Source organism: Lissotriton vulgaris, unplaced genomic scaffold, assembly GCF_964263255.1.
Source record: "Lissotriton vulgaris unplaced genomic scaffold, aLisVul1.2 SCAFFOLD_5407, whole genome shotgun sequence".
In the NCBI taxonomy this organism is placed as follows: domain Eukaryota; kingdom Metazoa; phylum Chordata; class Amphibia; order Caudata; family Salamandridae; genus Lissotriton; species Lissotriton vulgaris.
In genome coordinates, this window is record NW_028243407.1 from 97,895 (window position 1) to 115,846 (window position 17,952).

General features: G+C 44.0%; 1 protein-coding gene across 2 annotated transcripts in view; it reads right to left on the reverse strand.

The window, feature by feature from the left end:
* LOC147668411 (PDZ and LIM domain protein 3-like) overlaps nucleotides 1-17,693 on the reverse strand; it is a 109,805-nt gene extending 92,112 nt beyond the window's left edge. For both annotated transcript variants that reach the window (XM_086948568.1, XM_086948569.1), the window contains exon 1: nucleotides 17,540-17,693. In XM_086948568.1, the coding sequence (XP_086804694.1) occupies nucleotides 17,540-17,607 (68 nt within the window). In that variant the 5' untranslated portion in view covers nucleotides 17,608-17,693. The remainder of the gene's footprint in view (nucleotides 1-17,539) is intronic.
* Nucleotides 17,694-17,952: the final 259 nt, after the last annotated feature.

The window sequence follows — 17,952 nt, forward strand, 5'->3', positions numbered from 1 at the left end:
ACATATTAATTTGTGGGAAAAAAACTTTTAATGTCACAATACTTCTTTGCCTTATCTCTTTTAGGATGGACCTGGATGTTACGGCCTTTGACTTATCACGTGGGTATTTCTGATCAGGCGATGCTTCTTCGTCATTTCTAGGAGGATGCAGAGTTACCCTCTCTTTGCATCTGGTGAGCATAGTAAGATATTTATGGTACTGAGAGAGCGCAATTTGAATGAAAAGTATATCTGTACCATATTCACAAGCATATAACGCAAACGTAGAATCTATAACGTGAAGTTAACACTTGTAGCGTAAAGTTAGCCGATGTAACATGAATAATAGGAAATGTATTCTGTATTCACTTTAGAATGTATTAGATTTAGAAGGCCCGTATACATAGTGGGCTAATGTAGTAATGTGTAGAAATGCTTACGAACAGAAGAACGTGCAAAACAGAATCCATGTACGTGTAATTCTAAATGGAGAAAGCGAAGAAATGTAAAATGAAGAAATGTGCAGAGAGCATATATAGACGATGTAAGCACGAGAATATAAACGTTGTATTCTATGTAAAATGTATTCACTTATAATCAAAGGATTTGCTAAATGCGATTATATATAAATGTGTGTTAAAGGTTATACTGTGTAGAAGAGTTTGTAGGAATGTTAGAAGAGTTTGGTCATATGTGATTTTAACCTGACTGACCAAGGGTTCGCAGGAGTGTAGTCCGCTGTATGTAATTTAGTGGGCTCACAGGAGTCGTGAATAGCCTTGATCTGAATGTGCGAGCCAAGAGTCAAAGTTCTTGTTAGATTTAAGGTGACAATGCTGGACGAAGTTTATGGCCTAAACGTGATAAGAGACGCTTGGAATTTGAGTCTTGTTTTGAAATGACCATTCACAGGACCAAAGGAGGTTAAGAACATAGTCGTAAAGAGTAGAGTTCTGCTGAGGTGATAGACTTTGCTACGCGCTCTACAAAACTTTAAATAAATAAATAAATAAATAAACAGATGACTTGAGCAGATGCGCAGAGAGAGCAGAGCGCAAGAGAGCAGTAGGCTGAGGACCCTTAGAGAGCGGATGGGTAGGCAGAGAGGGTACTGTTTCTCGACAAGTTACCATTAGAGGCTAAGAGAGTTTGAACTTCTTTGGAAGTCAAACTGCTGACACCTTTTTTAGGTAAGGAACTTGCGAAGTAGGGATTGTCACCTAGTATAGAGTAGGGACAGATTTAACTTGTTTATTTCTCTTTTTGTAGATGACGCAACGGAACCACATTGTGTCTATGCTTTTTAATCTGTTGATATTGGAATTGATTTTGATTGTATTCGTTTGTAGACTGAGGTTCTTTAGGGAATTTATGTTCCTTCTAGTTCCTGTATACTTATTGAATCTTATCCTGAGAGGATTGTATATGCAACTTTTTCTAATTTTATATTAAACTTTTAAACTATATCAGTTGTAAGTGGTTCTTCAGAGTTGCGTCAGTCTATGGGGTTATCTAACCTATGCGGGGTTTGTCTTTTACTCAATGACAGAAAATAATCGATCCAAATTTGACGAATGAGATAGGTATCAAAGTAATCAGAAAAGATATTAAAATCTCATTCCCCGCAGTTGGTAGCAGAGAAAGATGGTTTTCTTCTTGAGGAAGACAACCTAGGTCAGGTCTAGATTACCCCAAGGTCCCTAGTCATCGACGACCAGAAGAAGAATCCCTGCCGAAGAAGGTGCTGACGGTGCGTCGAGAGAAAAGCAGCAGAGTCGGTCGAGAGTGAGTATAAGGGTCATGCGTTGTAAGATTGCGGTGTTTTATGTTGTACTTGTGTTGTAATGTCAAGCGGAGTTGAATGCCTGTAGTGTGATTGAGGGAAGGTTGTGAGCGCGCGCAACCGGATAAAATCTTAAGATCCAGAGAAGGGCTTAAGTGGTTCGGGTGTATCGAACACCCAGAGTAATTGTCTACCATTGAAAGGGGGTCATGAGGTACCATTGATCGCCCGAAGGACCGATGATAGGGGGAGCGTAAGAGTGAGTGTATGAGTAACGGACGCTGGTCGTACGTTTACTGTGTGTAAGTAACCTATCAGTTAAGGCGAGCGTCTGAAGTGAGAGGAAGACGTCTCGCCAGTTGAGGTGATGATTACAGTTAGACTGTGGACGTACAGTCAGAGAAAAGTGATCGCTTGGACGGAAGTAGTCATTTTTTCGGTGTATGAATGAGACGCATGCAAGACCGCGAGACGAGCTGAGAAAGGAGGGGAACTGCTGCAGAGGGGACAAGTGACGTCAGGGTAGAGCCGCGCTGAGATTGGCCGGTTGGTGTAGAACCGCGCTGGGATAGGCGGATTAGCGAGAGTCGCATAGGGATTGGTGGTTGGTCATCGGGACGTAAATAAGGAAGAGAATTAAAAGAAAAATCGTAGATTATCGAAAATGAAGTGTTTTAAGCGTTTAAGGGCGATCTTTAGGAGAGATAGAAGAAACTTATATGCAGGAGAAGAAGCTCCACCAGAAGGCACACCAGCTTATCATATGGCAGTGAATGTAGGCTTACACTCAATACTATGGATCTCTGAGTGGAATAAACTAACGGAAGGGAATAAGGAACTGACGTTTCCGAGATACGGGACGTTTAAGCTAGAAGTATTGAACCAACTGAAAGCGGTAATGCTCGCAACGAGACCTCTACCGAGGCCAACACAGTTCGAAGCCCTTAGTGCATGGTTTAGAGCGGCACACGAGAAGAGCTTGAATAGACGCCAAGAAAGAGTGAGACGATCGGTAAAAGCAGTGCAGGATGCAAAATGGGACGATGAAGCTAAAAAGTGGAGGGTGCAAAAAATAGAAGCAGACAAACTGTTCACAATGCTAGAGACTACGGGAGAAAAGAAACCTCTAGAGGAAGATGAGGATAGCGAGCCAGATGAGGATCTGATAGAGAGACTATTAATGGATAGACCACCTCCGTACAACAGAGAAGCCGAAAGTCCCGAACTACAGCAAGGGGACGGAGCTAGATGGGGGGAAAATAAACCGCTCCCAGTAACAGAGTGGGATTCCAAGAAAGGTGAGGAAGTACCTCAATCTAGTCCCGAACAGAGAGTAGTAGGAAGATTCGTGGTCCAGAAGGTGCCAGAAACGCAACATGCAAGGTCGTATCAATTGCCAGATGCTCTACAAGTACCTGTTACCATAGGCCCTATAGTGTCAATCTACAACCCAGAGGGAGTCCAGCAGGAGGAACAGGCACGATGGGACAGGGAAAGGGCAGAGATGGAGAATAGGAAGAGGACGATCAATTCCCAGAGGCAGTTGCTAGGACCAATGAGTCGGAGTACCCCATTAGATTCCGCAACGGGTCCCTGGATAGAACAAGGGGGTCAAAGAGGACAGATGGATTTAAGGGGACCGAAACCGAAATCCTATAAGGAATTAAGGGAATATTTGAGAGAATGGGATGCTGCCGAAGAGACTCAGAATAAAAGATTAGAAACAGAAGCAGAATGGAGAGATCAGGATAACAGGATCCTCTCTCATTGTGGAGCTGGCGAAAGCAGCCCGGAGTGGGAGAGAGGGAGTCAAGGAAGCAAAGGAGATACTTGCCATACCACCAGTGGCAGTAGGCAAGTGTGCGACGACAGGAGTGCAGGGTGTGGGGGAGTGCCTCGCGTCATCCTTAGTGAGGGAGAACGAAGGACGCTGGAGTACCGAGATAGTTTCAGGTGCACTCACCATGCCCCGGACGAAAATGTGCGACATTGGAATCACGGGAACATGGAGAGTCGCGAAGGGTCTCGCCATGCATCCGGTGATCACGGACGAAGTCATTAGAATATAGGGAGTCGCAAAACGTCTCGCCATGCATCCGGTGATCACGAACGAGATCGCGGGAACATGGAGGACCGTGAAGGACCTTATCGGTTATTGAGCGACACCAGACAGCAAGGGATTTGCAGTGATACAGAACAGAACGGAGGATCCTATATTGTATCCAAAGAGACCGAGCCGAAAAGACAGAATGTAGTGATGGGGAATAGATCATTGTTCCACCATACCCCAAGGGAAGATGGAAAAGCTTGGGATCTAGAGAGGTGGGAACAAAGAGATGCAAGAAAAACTCCTCACAACTCACCTGTGCTTAGACGTAGGGCGCGTAGTGGAGGTGAGAGGGATGTAAGTGAACCACCTAGGGGTGAGATACTGAGAGCTGAGATAAAAGCAAAACGGCTCGATGTAATGAGTTTAAAATCAGACTTGGATGAAATCATAGACTGCACATTGCCAATGGAAAGGATAGAGCTGTATGATCATGATGAAATACTGTTTATATCTAAGGATGTTACTCGGAAAGCAAGGTCAGCTCATGAAAAATTATCTGAATTGGCAGACAGGTATATGATAGACATGTCACGAACTAAAGCTTTACAGGGCAACCATAGGCTAAATTGCACGGATCAGGATCTAGATGAGCGTAGGACGATTGGGCTGAAAGTACACATAAAGGAACTGATCCTGAGTATCAGAGTGTGGAGGGATTTGGATAAATGGGAGGAAAGATGGTCTAAGAGGGGATCCGTCAGACGGAGTACACTTGCGAGGTCCCAGGATGCAGAGCTAATGCGAATGGAAGCTTTCCCTTTGCGAGAAATCGCGAACGGAAACTACGTTCATGTGCCCTGGAGTAGGGGGGATTTAGCGGCATTCACTAATTCTTTCCCCAAGTTAAGAGAGAACCCCGTCGAGTGGTATAAGCAGGTAGAGAGGTTCGTGAAGATCTCTAAGGTGCTGTGGATCGATTTGAACACCTTGTTCGATATCGTAGTACCCGGAGATTTGTGGACGGCATGCAAACTTAGTGTTGAATGGCCCGCTTGTGAGCCTCCGAGGGATGCCCAGACAAACGGTCCATCAGAGAGAGTCATGGAAAAGTATGAGAGGGTAATTGCATGGTTAAAAGAGAAAGTGCCGGTGCAGGACATAGACTGGGTTAAGATAGATCGAACAACTCAGGAACCTAAAGAGACCGTTCACGAGTTCTATGAGAGATTGCTGAAAGCATTCAAACAGTACAGTGGGTTAGACGTAATGGATCCCAAAGACATAGGACAGTTTGTGTCTAAGTTTGTATTAGGATTGAGACCAGACATAAGCCTGATGATTCAACAGCATTTGATCTGTTGGCAGAACAAACCTTTAGATGAGATTCTGAAGTATGCAAGGTACTGTAGCGATGAAATAGATTCGAAGGCAAAGAAACTTAAGGAAAAGCTGATGTTGGTGCAGATGCAATCAGCTGGAAAGGGTGGACAGCGGCAACAGGGAACAGGAACGCCAGGAAAGAAACAGAATAATCAAAGCAGAGATGAGGAAGAAAGACCGAGACTGAGGGTAGATATCGCAACACTGAAAAAGACAACGAGGTGCCATCAGTGTAACGAGGTGGGACATTGGAGACGCGAGTGTCCTTATAATGTCGAGACAGGGGAATTAGAACAGGAGGAGGATGAGGTTCAGAATAACGTGGTGAAGGGAGCAGCAGTCCCGAAGGGAAAGTTTATCAAAGGGGGGACTCAGACTCCTCGAGCCCCGTTTCCTCAACCGCCTCGCATTGCAAATGGAGGGAAAACCTATAGACAAATGCCATTGTTCGTAGGAGGAGAAGAATGCTACTACGTTGATCCTCTTACGGGGCAACGAGTGAATAGGGAAGAAGACTGTACTCTAGGAGCAGCCCTGGAGGTAGACCAGAGAGGACCATACGTAGAAGCTGAGGTGGCTGGATGTCCTACGACCTTTTTGGTGGATACGGGGGCCACTCGATCCACTTTGCGATCAGCGGTAGTCCCAGGTTTGCCAATGTCGGGAGAAACGATTCAGGTGGTAGGAGTTGCAAACAGGAGGATGACGAATCCTCTGACAGAACCAGTGTCAGTAAAGATAGGGAATTACAGTGATGAACATCAGTTTGTGATCTGTGATTCTAGCCCTGTATGTCTACTAGGAAGAGATCTGTTGTGTAAACTAAATTGCACAATATATTGCACACCTGAAGGAGTAGAAGTGCAGACTAACGATGATGATGCCGATTTTAAGGTTGTAAACTCGCAGGGATGCGTGGAACTATATCCTACCTTAACAGTGGAGGAGCTTCCACAGGACTTGAGGGAGAAAGTGTCAGCTGAGGTGTGGGATTTTACTGGAGAAGAAATAGGACTGATTAAAGGGGTAGAACCAGTAAAGATCATGGTAAGACCCAATGCCGAGTATCCAAGAACACCACAATATAAGTTGACACCGGAGACGATTGCAGGAATAAAGCCTGTGATCGAATCCATGATTAAACAGGGAATACTGAAGGAGATCGTGGGTAGTCCATGTAACTCCCCGATTATGGGTTTGCAGAAGCCTAGTGGGAAATACAGAATAGTGCAGGACCTTCGAAAGATTAATAATATCGTTGTTTCATGTTGTCCAGTGGTACCGAATCCATCAGTGATATTGTTTCAGATACCGTTCCAAGCTGAATGGTTCACAGTGATAGACTTGTGCCAGGCTTTCTTTTCGATTCCATTAGATGAGGAGAGCCAGTATTTGTTCGCTTTTAAGCTGGAAAATCGCGTTCTAACATGGTGTCGTATTCCCCAGGGGTATACAGAAAGCCCATCGATTTTTAACCAGCTGTTGAAGAAAAATCTTGAAAGTCTAGTGCTGCCCATGAACTCGGTTCTGGTCCAGTACATAGACGACCTCCTAGTTGCGTCAGAAACTGAGGAAGCTTGCAAGGTAGACACCATTACCTTACTAAATCACTTGGCCGAGAACGGACACAAGGTGTCTCCAAGTAAATTGCAGTATTGTCTGACTGAAGTGCAATACTTGGGCCATAGGATTGAAAAGGGAAAACGGAAGGTGTCTCCAGACAGAATAGAGGCGATCATGAAAATGAACGCGCCTAAAACACAAAGAGAAGTCAGGATGTTTCTAGGCATGGTCGGTTATTGTCGACAGTGGATAGCCAACTTTTCACTGAAGGCAAAACCGTTACTACAACTGACGCACAAAGGAGTGAGTCATCCGGTACCATGGGACAAAGATTGTTTGATGGCGTTTTTGCAGCTGCGGGAGGACTTGTGTCGTGCCCCGGCTTTAGGAATGCCTGATTACGAAAAACCATTCTTGCTTTACTGCTGCGAAAGAGAAGGTTGCGCTTTAGCAGTTTTGGCCCAGATACACGGAAATGCGCGTAGGCCAGTTGCTTATTTTTCGGCTACATTAGATCCAGTAGCCGCAGCGTTGCCCGGATGTTTCAAATCCGTAGCTGCAACGGGTGTCAGCATTGAACGATGTGAAAGTGTGGTAATGGGACATCAGTTAGTGGTGTACGTACTGCATTCTGTGGAATTGTTAATGACCAGGACCAAGACTCAGCATCTGACGAATAGCAGGCTCACACGCTACGAGCAAGTCATATTGGCTGCCGAGAATGTGACCCTAAAGAGATGCTCTGTCTTGAATCCTGCTACTTTGATGCCACTTCCAAATGAGATTGATGATGAAATTTGTACAGATCATGACTGCCTTGATGTGACTGAACTATGCACCAAACCGAGACCCGATATCGTAGATGAGCCATTGACTGACCCCGATGAAATATTCTTTGTTGATGGTTCATGCGTAAGAGACGATATCGGTCAGCTGAGAGCAGCATATGCAGTTTGTACTATTACCAGAGTTGTGGAAGCCGCTTGCCTGGAAGGAGTACATTCCGCTCAGGTAGCTGAATTTATTGCTTTGACGCGTGCCTGTTTGGCAGGTAACAAAATTCGAGTCACCATATACACCGATAGCCAGTATGGTTTCGGGGTAGTTCACGATTACGGGCAGTTATGGTCTCAAAGAGGTTACATGACCTCCTCGGGTTCTCCCATTAGGAATGGAGAATTCGTGAGATTATTGTTAGAAGCATTGCAAGGTCCGACAGCCATAGCAGTTGTCAAATGTGCCGCGCACACGAAGAATGTAGATTTTGTGTCGCAAGGTAACCGTTACGCAGATGAAGTTGCACGTTATTGTGCAGAACAGGGATATTCTCACACCAATGTAGAAGTGGGGGGAATACAAGAAAGAACTGAGTTAACAATGTTGTTAGACACTGTAGATACGTGGGACGAATTGAAATGTGTTCAGGAAAATGCACCAGATGATGAGAAAAAGGGCTGGGAGACAGCTGGATGTACTAAAAGTGAAATGAATTTTTGGATTTCTGCAGATGGGAGAGCAGTTTTACCAAACGAACTTGTTAGTCCAATGGCAAGGAAATTGCATGGATCAGCACACATAGGTAGAGATGCCATGGTGAGAGTATTCAGACAAACGTGGTTTAATCCGAAGTTTAGAGTAGCGGCAGAAGCAGTATGTCAGCGTTGTGCGATCTGTCAGCAACTAAACGTAGGAAAGAGAACACCAGTCACATTGAGCATATAGGAAGGTCTGGGGGGCCTTTCAATAGAATGCAGCTTGATTTCATCGAAATGCCTAAATGCAATAGACTCAGATACGTTTTAGTGATTGTCTGTATATTTTCAAGATGGGTTGAAGCTTACCCTACACGTAGGTGCGATACACTTACAGTAGCAAAATTGTTACTTAGAGAGTTGATACCGAGGTTTGGGGTGCCATCCTCTTTGGAATCGGACAGAGGAACTCATTTTAACAGCGAAATAGTGAAGATGCTATGTTCAGCTTTGAGTATCGATCAGAAGCTCCATTGCAGCTATCGACCAGAAGCTTCAGGGATCGTAGAGCAAATCAACAGTACAATCAAGTCCAGACTCGCCAAAGTTTGTTCATCGACATCTCTGAGTTGGCCTGATGCACTTCCATTGGTTCTCATGAGTATACGTAGCACACCAGATAGAAAAACAGGTCTCTCTCCACACGAAGTGCTAATGGGGAGAGCTATGAGATTGCCATCGGTTCCGACTGCAGCGTTATTGAACATCACAGACGATTTGATCTTGGACTACTGCAAGGGACTATCTGATGCCATTAATTCTGTGTCCCTCCAGGTCCAGGCTGCAGAGGTTCCATCAGCACAAGACTTGTGCCATGACCTGTGTCCGGGGGACTGGGTCCTGGTGAAGAAACATGTCAGGAAGAACTGCCTAGACGTGCGCTGGCGAGGACCATTCCAGGTCACACTAGTTACGAACACTGCAGTAAAGTGTGGAGGCTTGCCCAACTGGATACACGCCTCACACACCCGAAGAGTGCCAACACCTCTGGAAGAAACAGCTCCTCTCTCGGATGAGAATCCAGCGGAAAGCGGAGAAACCAAAGAGGGGGAAAGCCAAGCTGTAGAGGTGATCGAAGAGGCTGAGCCTGTGTCGGAACAGGTTGACGACGGTCAGGACACCAGTGGGACCGAAGTCGCCTCAGAAGAAGAGAGTAACTGGGAGTTCGAATCAGATACCGAACAAGCTGTGAGTGATCAAGAGACAAGTCCAAGAACAAGGAGCAGGAGGACAAGGAGTGACGAAGCTAGTTGGCCGGAGAGAAGGAGAAGGCCAAGCTTAAAAGCAAATCAAGAAAGAACCCTTGTCCCGATCTCTGAAGAGTCGGATCTAGAAGAAGAAACTACGGATTCAGGCACTGAGAGTCCGAGAAGATCAAGAAGGGTACGTGTGCCCTGCAGAAGGTACGCCACCCCAGAGTGGACTTATCTAGCAGATGTCTTGGGGACAGAAATCTGGGAGAGTGAGAGAAGTGAAGGTGATCGATCTCGATCCATTTGTGGCAGTGGAGATATGGATGTTGACGCCTGGAATCGAGACTGAGGGGCTACTGACTTTCACACTTCCCATACCCCCTTACCTGAGTCGGATCAAAGATCTAGTGCTAAATCGATTAGAGTTTCCGACTTTTGGTTATCAAATACCAGAACAAGAAGAACAAGTCATTTGTTTGGAATTATTGGAACATGTTATTAAAGCTGCAGGTACGAGAATAATTGTAGATGCATAAAGACTTTTTGTGTTTAAGCTAATAAAGAAGAAGATAACCTAGCGCCGAGTGGAAAGAAGAATAAAATTAGGGATTACATTTAGAGGACGGAGAAGGGTTAGGGTTGTCTATTGCTGAAGAGAAAAAGACATTGTTGTTGTGCAAAAGAGACTTTGTTGATGAAGAGCACTTTACAGACTGAAAAAGCGAACAAGGCAAGTAAAGACTTGCAAAGAAAATTTTTTTTTGAAAAAGAAAGAGCTACGCTGTTTGATAACATGGAGAACGGCAACCCAAACCGAAAAGCCAAATGCATAATAGGTACACTAATAGCAGTAGTAATTTTTCTCATTATTACAGTAGTTACCATATCATACATAGTAGGACATGAAAGTGAAAAAGAAACAGCAGATGTAAAGCCTGTAACGACTTTGAAACCTGCTCTTGTTGGGAAGAAGGAGGAGAGCAATGTGATCCGTGAAAAAGCGTTACTGGCAGATGAAGCTCGTAGGTTACACATAGACGAGTCACAGGGAAACTTTAGATCAAACGCATATGCCAAACTATTGTACGAGTATATCGATGCCATGGAGGCCAAAGATTGTTATGTTTGTATGCAATTGCCGGCTTCCGTAGATGAAGGCATCAGATATCATCATCTCCCACTGACTTATGGGATAATATGTAGTTTACTGCTCAGTATATTTTATGGTAGAGAAGGGTTCGAGTACTACTTTTCAAATTATGATTCGGTACTGCCTGAAGTCCCGAATTATAAACAAATGAATAAGTGGGACTATTATAAAAAGGAAGATAGACTAGCAAAATTCTTTCTTCCTTGGGATACACTAGATACATCACATGCACGCAGAAATAATCTGACTTGCAAGGTGTCAGAGGTAGAGAAAAAGTTCATAGGACAAGTAGATGACAGATACAGAAGGCAGAAGATTCTGAAAATGTCAGGACAGTGGAAAACAGATTGGACCGAAGAAGAAAAGGCACATAAAAAGAAAGGTAGCAATGGTCCAATAGCTTTGGATAGAACGCAGAAAGGAAAGTTATGTTTAACTCGAAGCAAGACATATTATGAGAGTGTATTTGTAGGTGAAGTAAATTGCGAACATGCTTTTAGGTTAGAGTACTATACGAAAGATTTTATGAAAGGGATGCAAGCTATTCCCAATGTATATTTTGTATGTGGAAGAAATGCCTATGTAAAACTGCCTGACAATTGGTATGGTTCGTGTTATTTGGCAATTGTCTTCCCCAAAATATATCATGCAAAGGATTTAGCGATCATAGAAGGAAAGGCTTCGACAAGAGCGAAAAGAGAAGTAGGAGATGCAGAAGTAGTAGGAGACATATTTGGAGCGATGTTTCCTCTTTTAGGTTTGATACTTAATGATGTTAAGATCAGGAGACTAGCTACAGTCGTAGATAGATTATCCGCAAGTACTGCAAGGTCATTGATGCTAGTAGAAGGAGAGATGCAGTCGATTAGAGCAATGGTTCTTCAGAACCGTCTTGCTTTAGATGTTCTGCTAGCAAAAGAGGGCGGAGTCTGCAAGGCTTTGAAGGTCCAGGAATGTTGTACTTATATTCCAGACAATTCAAAACCACTTGAGAAAGTCATACGGAACATTACAGAGATACACCAAGAAATCGAAGATTTAACAAAAGTAAATGTTTGGGAAAAAGTAGGTCATGGAGTAGGAAAGGTTGGAAGTTGGTTTGCCAACCTTGGTAAAAGTGTTGTGTGGTACCTATTGAAACCTGTTTTGATAATATTGATTTGCATAATCACATTGTTAGGTTTAGTGAAACTGTACAAATGGTATAGGTCGAACCGGTTACAAAGGTCCATGAGAGAGCAAGAAAGGAGATTAGCTGCTTTACAAGACCAACAGTATAAAAGTTTAAGAACTCTCGAAACGATAAAAAGAGGGAATCTTGTAACTAGTTCTGTGTAAAGTGTCATTCAAATTGCATTTAGTGATGACCCCTAGAGGTCATCAAAGGGGGGAACTGAGAGAGCGCAATTTGAATAAAAAGTATATCTGTACCATATTCACAAGCATATAACGCAAACGTAGAATCTATAACGTGAAGTTAACACTTGTAGCGTAAAGTTAGCCGATGTAACATGAATAATAGGAAATGTATTCTGTATTCACTTTAGAATGTATTAGATTTAGAAGGCCCGTATACATAGTGGGCTAATGTAGTAATGTGTAGAAATGCTTACGAACAGAAGAACGTGCAAAACAGAATCCATGTACGTGTAATTCTAAATGGAGAAAGCGAAGAAATGTAAAATGAAGAAATGTGCAGAGAGCATATATAGACGATGTAAGCACGAGAATATAAACGTTGTATTCTATGTAAAATGTATTCACTTATAATCTAAGGATTTGCTAAATGCGATTATATATAAATGTGTGTTAAAGGTTATACTGTGTAGAAGAGTTTGTAGGAATGTTAGAAGAGTTTGGTCATATGTGATTTTAACCTGACTGACCAAGGGTTCGCAGGAGTGTAGTCCGCTGTATGTAATTTAGTGGGCTCACAGGAGTCGTGAATAGCCTTGATCTGAATGTGCGAGCCAAGAGTCAAAGGTCTTGTTAGATTTAAGGTGACAATGCTGGACGAAGTTTATGGCCTAAACGTGATAAGAGACGCTTGGAATTTGAGTCTTGTTTTGAAATGACCATTCACAGGACCAAAGGAGGTTAAGAACATAGTCGTAAAGAGTAGAGTTCTGCTGAGGTGATAGACTTTGCTCTGAAAGTGTCAAATGGAATGTCAATGAAGTCACCAGCACGAAGACGAAGATGGTGCCGAAGAAGAAGGGTCAACTTAACGGACGACGCGAAGAGATGAAGCTATGGAAAGAGCCAGAAATGACATCATGTGAAAGTACGTGGTGGGCGTCAAAGGGGCGTTTCACCCATACTGTGATTGTGTATTTTAGGGACAGCACCCCGGGGAGAAGATAGCGAAGAACAGATGACTTGAGCAGATGCGCAGAGAGAGCAGAGCGCAAGAGAGCAGTAGGCCGAGGACCCTTAGAGAGCGGATGGGTAGGCAGAGAGGGTACTGTTTCTCGACAAGTTACCATTAGAGGCTAAGAGAGTTTGAACTTCTTTGGAAGTCAAACTGCTGACACCTTTTTTAGGTAAGGAACTTGCGAAGTAGGGATTGTCACCTAGTATAGAGTAGGGACAGATTTAACTTGTTTATTTCTCTTTTTGTAGATGACGCAACGGAACCACATTGTGTCTATGCTTTTTAATCTGTTGATATTGGAATTGATTTTGATTGTATTCGTTTGTAGACTGAGGTTCTTTAGGGAATTTATGTTCCTTCTAGTTCCTGTATACTTATTGAATCTTATCCTGAGAGGATTGTATATGCAACTTTTTCTAATTTTATATTAAACTTTTAAACTATATCAGTTGTAAGTGGTTCTTCAGAGTTGCGTCAGTCTATGGGGTTATCTAACCTATGCGGGGTTTGTCTTTTACTCAATGACAGAAAATAATCGATCCAAATTTGACGAATGAGATAGGTATCAAAGTAATCAGAAAAGATATTAAAATCTCATTCCCCGCAGTACTATGAAAAAAATCCTTCACCTGTAGACCTGCATGTGTTCATCAGCTCATATCTGAGTCAGAAGTCTTTTAGGCCCTATTACTTCTACAACCCAAGAAGGTGGATGATATTTGTAAGGCACAAGAAGGTGGGAGTTGTTCTAAGTTCTACCTGTGGTCACTCAACATGATGGGTCATGGCTTGCAAGGCTTTATCCTCATGAGGTAGAATAAGTGGTATTAGGAAAGCAACTGGCTGGTAAATCCTAGCTATGTTTTCTATCTTCCACCCATACACCTGTAAATCATTTGTTTTGCCATGTAGCTCAAAGGCATTAAACAAGTTCTGTCCTCCATCTCTCGCCTCACAGGGGTAACCGTAATTTATTGCTGAACTATGCAAATAAATCATTATAATTGCTGATAACCTGAAGGATTTAAACCTACCTGTGCCATAAAAAAAGTTCCCTAGGAAACTGATGTTGAGCATACCTGCAGTGTATTAAAGTGTCCTAGGAAACTGTCTAGATGGCATTATATATATTACTGCGTTGTGGAAGGTGGATGGGATTTCTCATGTGCTCAGGAATCTGGAACTAGAATAGGATTGCATAGCAATTGTGATCCTACAGCTCAGCCACCACTTGGACCATACCCATTTATGAGTGGGCTGGAGATACTAACAATCTACCTAACTGAGGACCTCCAGTACCCCACAAACTCCTATCATTTGCAGCCATTCTTGGATCACGGTCAAACTGTCCTGCCATTGCCACACTGCCATGCTTCAAGCAATGGAACACAGCTGGTTAGGGTAGCAGCAAGCATCCCCAGGCACTCCTTGCCTTCTGCCAATGCTCCACAAAAGATGCGGTGATGCAGAAAATGTACACCAGTCCAATGGTGGTAGACACTATCCCCTTCCTTCAGGAATCTGTATACGCGTGTGCGTATTTTACAATGGGAACACACAACGCTTGTTTTCATTTATGGGGATTCCATTATTTGCATGGAGAATTATAGAGAAGTGGTCCACCAACATACAAATCACCATTGTTGTCGTTTAACAGCTGTTGTCACTACCTATACATTTTTTTTTACTTGTTTCCTTGTGTAGACTATTTCAATCTGGATATTAGTGGGACTACGGGTTCTTGTCATTCCAGGGAAGAAGAAATAACAGGGAGTACATGTTTTTTGGATATAACATGTGGGATTGGTGTTTCTGCTCAGATTTCCACGTTTTCCTACAGAGTTTCTAACGGATATTGAGGCAGCTTTCAGCAGTCAAAATCAAATCGACATGTGAAAAGCCAAAACAATTCCAATGGACCCTGTAACTCCAGTTACTTGACTCATTGGTATTTTTGGATCACTCCTAATCCAGGACTTCATAGGCTGATTGACTTTGCTGTCGCATTAGCAGGTTGATCTCCTGTCAAGATTCTGGAGGTTGGTCCTGCACAGCTTCCATGCCTTCTATTTCACAGCATATGATGTCTGCTTTGCTAGTGTTCTGACTCAAGAGGATTATCTTCATTCCTAATATACATGTTGTGGTCCTTTAACATCCCACTCATTGTGTGCTGAGTAGATTCTTTACCCTCAGCTCTGTGGAATTGGTATTGTTTGATTAGTTATGAAGCAATGAGGGACTCTAGGTCCTCATTATAACTGGCCCAAAAAGCCCACAGTTGTCGATAATATAACTGCCAAGGTTTCAGATTGCTATGTGTGACATTTTCAGAATTTCAGTGTAATTATGAGTGACATTTCAAAGACTATGGGTGACACTTTCTGACGAGTAAAACCAAGAAATGAAGTGCAAGGAAAGATATAAATATCAGAAATTACACCCAATTAAGCAATGAGAAGCTCTGAAAACTGCTTGAAACTGCTACAAAGCCCCTGAAAAGGAAGGTTAAGACTAGGTTTATAATTAACTAAATTGTGTCAGCAGCCTTGGGAGACTTGGGTTAGGGTTTCTTCAAATGAAAGCCTTGTGGTTCCAGGCCTCGGAGCTCTAAATAGTGCTGCACTGCTGCCTAGGCCCTCCCGTGTCCTAGCAGATTTCAAATCGCCCCTGAGCTCCAAATGGATCAAACTAGAATCACAAAGGCCCAAAGAGGATCTGAGAAGACCCAGGCCAATATCATGTGGCCACTTTGAGAGCATGTGTCTGTTAGTCCCGTTTTCGTCTATATATGGTGCCACTAGAATGTGCGTGCCAGACACACCGTGAGTGTGCGATAGTGGCTGATATGAGGTTAGTGCACCTCACCAAGGCCAGTAAATGTGCATAAGCAGGTGGGTGCATTACGACCGAACCGCGAGATCAGTCGTGTGAGGCTGACTACTAAACATCATTTATCTGTCTTAATTTTTGTAAGTGTCACACACTTCATGACTGCAGAATGTTTCATGCATTTCTCAAATAAAGAAACATAAAGGAAAACCGTCACGTCTGGAGAGTCCCCAGGTGACCCACATAGATCAGACAGCCAGGGCGCCGTGTTATTAATAGCGCCCAAATCTCTCAAAGGCCATTCCTCAGGGCCAGTCCTATATAGTTGCTTCAGTCAGGCCACTGCCATTAAGAGTCACCCCTCTCATAGATGGGAGCTGGCGGAGGGTATCATAGAGACAAAGGCCTATTCTCAGGTGCCCATTGGGATGTGGAATAGCTTTGGGCGGTAAGAGCAGGGGCATGAAGGGGGCCTCAGAGCATAGCGAGAAACAGAAGTCAGGCCACCGGCCCCCAGCAGGGCCACCAGAATGCCAGAGGGGAAGCAGGCCACCTTCATGCCTCAACACCAGGCTGATCCGAGCACCAGACGTGGTGGGTGCACTAAGGGAGGCATATCAGGAAGTGGCTGCAAGTAGATAGCAGAGCCACCTGGTACCCTGTGGCAGAGTACCAGTGTGGTATAAGGGGGGAGGCAGGCGGTTGCACACTCACCAGAGATCCTGCATAGCAAGCAGCAGGGGCCCATCAGCCTGAGCATCCCCCAGCAGCTTCAAAGCCCGACAAGTGATAGCGGCTGTAAGCAGGAGGAAAGGAGGTGCCCAAGAGTAACAACACAGCCCCAAAGACCCAGCTGCTTCTCCGTGCCATGAGTCTCAGGCACAGAAGCAGCAGAGGCACAGTGGTGTACTCTGGGCTAAGCAGCCACCACGGTCCATGGGGTTGGGGTCCGGTCCAGTAGCGGGGATCGTTCTCATTCTTATCAACAAATTTTACTGCGGTGCAAGCAGCGCAGGCATTGCCAATAGCTGCAGCCTCCCACCATTTAACTTCATGAACTGAAGCCACCCACTTGCACAGTCGTTCTTTCCCTCATGATGTATTAAATCAGTAATGCAGCATGAATCTTATTGTTGCATTGTAGCAGTTAGAGCTGCAGAGCAGTTCAGCCACTCTCCAGGTCTGCAGGGAGCAGCGTGCAGGGCGCGCAGCCAGCTCCAGCTTTAGTTTCAATCAGCATTAATGGTGCATGATTAGCAGCGCTAGGACTTCACAGTCCAGGAGGCGCTATGCCTATTATGCGTGACTTGGCACTTCAGTGCGGTGTGCGGACCACCACACTGAAATGCGTTAGTCTAACGCCTGATGCGTGGTACTTGGCAGGGCTTCGGTAACAGGAGTTACTAGCCTTATCAGGATTGTATAATTCTAGAATTCACCTGGGGACTAAAGGCAGCAGAAATTTCTGTGTGAAACTCTGGGAGAACACATGCAGGAATTATTGTGGCACACTGATCCCTGCACGTCATTTCCCCAAAACATGCAGTGTGGAGTATTTAGATCCCACACTGGGGGCCGAAATACACCCCAACTTTAAAGAGCCCCTATGTCTTTAACAAACCTCGGTTTTTCTCCATAACTTGATTGTGATATTTTAGTAACCGAATAATGGATTGCTACCTTATACTTTAGGATTACGTTACCTCTCGATCTTGAGACAAAGCTGATGGGTCGCTGCTTTGATTCTGTCCTGTGCTTCTGCATGTGTCATGTTAGCTGTATTAAAGCCATCGATGGAGAGGATGACGTCACCGGGGCACAGGTTTGCTGCAGAGGACTTGCTCCCTGGAGTAATCTGAAAGAAATATTGATGCCATTTAGATATGCAGTTTAAAAAATAATGCAATAGTTACTTATTGCACATGTATACAGTACAGATCTTTTGCTCCATCAATAACAAATGTGTTGGATTTCATTTCTCATTATAGACAAAACACACGTTACAGCTTGAATTGTGTGAATTATATTAAACATGAATTTTCATGACTTCCGAAAGAGTTGGGAAAAGTGCATTCGAAAGAAATGAAAGCACAATTCCTGAATTCAAGGCAGGCAG